Below are 1,782 nucleotides of genomic sequence, written 5' to 3' on the forward strand. Positions count from 1 at the left end.
GGCGCTGACGGTCACCGTCCCCGCGAACAGCAGATAAATGACAGTCATCAACAAGTTCTTGTCAGTGAATTCTGTGTTTGAATCACATTCCTCCTGGAAGAAACCAGGCAGAGGGGCTCAGAGAACACAACCTGCAGGTAGCGGGGGCCGCCCAGCTGGGCTTCGGGTAGCACAGCAAGTTCAAGCTTTGTCAAGGAGTTTAAATAAATGTTTGGGAGAGTCAGGATGTGGGCTCTTGATATTATTCTGTCTGGTTGGAATGTTTTTAAAAATGAAAGAGAATGGCCATCATAAACACGCAAACAGAAAATGACAAGTGCTGGTGGGGATGTGGGGAAATTGGAACCAATGTCACCATTGGTGAGAATGTAAAATGGTGCAGCTGCTCTGGAAAATGGTATCACAGTTTCTCAAAAAAATTCAGATAGAATAATGAGACAATCCAGCACTTCCACTTCTGGACTTATCTCCAAAAGAATTGAAAGCAGGGTCTTGAAGAGATTATTTGTACACTCATATTCACAGTGGTGTGAGCCACAATAGCTAAAAGGTGGAAGTAAGCCAGGTGCCTATCAATGGATGAATGGATACATGAAATGTGGTCTATCCATACAATGGAATATGGTTCAGCCTTAAAAAGAAAGGATAGTTCTTGTCCAGCTAGTGTGGCTCAGTGGTTGAGCATCTACCCATGAACCAGGAGGTCACAGTTCAATTCCTGGTCAGGGCACATGCCCGGGTTGTGGACTTGATCCCCAGTGTGGGGTGTGCAAAAGGCAGCCAATCGATGATTCTCTCTCATTATTGATGTTTCTAATCTCTATCCCCCTCTGCCTTCCTCTCTGAAATCAATAAAAGTATAATAAAAAAAAAAAAAGAAAGGAAATCCCAACATATGCTACAACATAGCGGAACCTGAGGACATTATGCTAAATGAAATAAAGTACTTAAAAAGGTCTAATACTGTATGGTCTAATACTTATATGAGGCACCTAGAGAAGGCAAATTAATGAAGACAGAAAATAGATTGGTGCTTGCCAGGAGCTGGGCCGGGGGAATGGGGTGATGTTGAGAGTATAGCACTTCAGCTTTGCAAGTTGAAAAGAGTGCTGGAGACTGGTTGCACAACAATATAAACACACTTAACACTGTTGAACTGTACACTCAAAAATGGTTAAGATGGTGAATTTCATGTTATGTGTATTTTACTACAGTTACATTTTTAATTAAAAAAATAAAAAAGAAATGGGGCCACATATATAAGAAAAAAATTCTCTCTCAATGAACAAGGTGGCTGCATTTATTAAAAGGATGTGGCCCTGAATAGCTGCCATAATTCCAAAGTTTGTACAATGCAAAACTAGTTATTTCCACAGGAGTCCCCTGAATTCTCATTTTCTCACATAATAATAAATTGTTTTTATATAATTAATAAAGCACACTTTATTATTATTATTGGCTAATGCAAGGTTTCATAAGGAAATGACTAAGTCTCAGGAAGTATCCTGTGTGAGTAGGGGGGGCAGGGGTGGGGAGTGGGGTGAAGCAATGGTGGCCATTGCTAGTGGCAGGTCACTGGGCATGGGGGTGAGGTTGGAGGGAGGAGAGGGGAGATATGCAAGAGACTTGGATACTCATGAAGTAGGGGTAGGGAGAGGCAGAGAGAACAATGCATTAGAAAGAAGAGATATGCACACACATGCACAGACACACCTGGGTGGCAGGCAGCCAGGCCACCATACCCATTCAGGAGCGCCTCCAAACCTCCACCTTCCCCCACCT

General features: G+C 42.6%; 1 protein-coding gene across 1 annotated transcript in view; it reads right to left on the reverse strand.

Moving 5' to 3' along the window:
- Nucleotides 1-1,782, reverse strand: part of LOC102753528 (cytochrome P450 2S1) — a 16,636-nt gene that overhangs the window by 10,245 nt on the left and 4,609 nt on the right. Inside the window, exons 6-7 of the mRNA XM_015569204.1 lie at nucleotides 1,714-1,780; nucleotides 4-116 (exon numbers count right to left, since the gene is read on the reverse strand). Of these exons, the coding sequence (XP_015424690.1) occupies nucleotides 4-116; nucleotides 1,714-1,780 (180 nt within the window). The remainder of the gene's footprint in view (nucleotides 1-3; nucleotides 117-1,713; nucleotides 1,781-1,782) is intronic.

Source organism: Myotis davidii, unplaced genomic scaffold, assembly GCF_000327345.1.
Source record: "Myotis davidii unplaced genomic scaffold, ASM32734v1 scaffold386, whole genome shotgun sequence".
Classification (NCBI taxonomy): Eukaryota; Metazoa; Chordata; class Mammalia; order Chiroptera; family Vespertilionidae; genus Myotis; species Myotis davidii.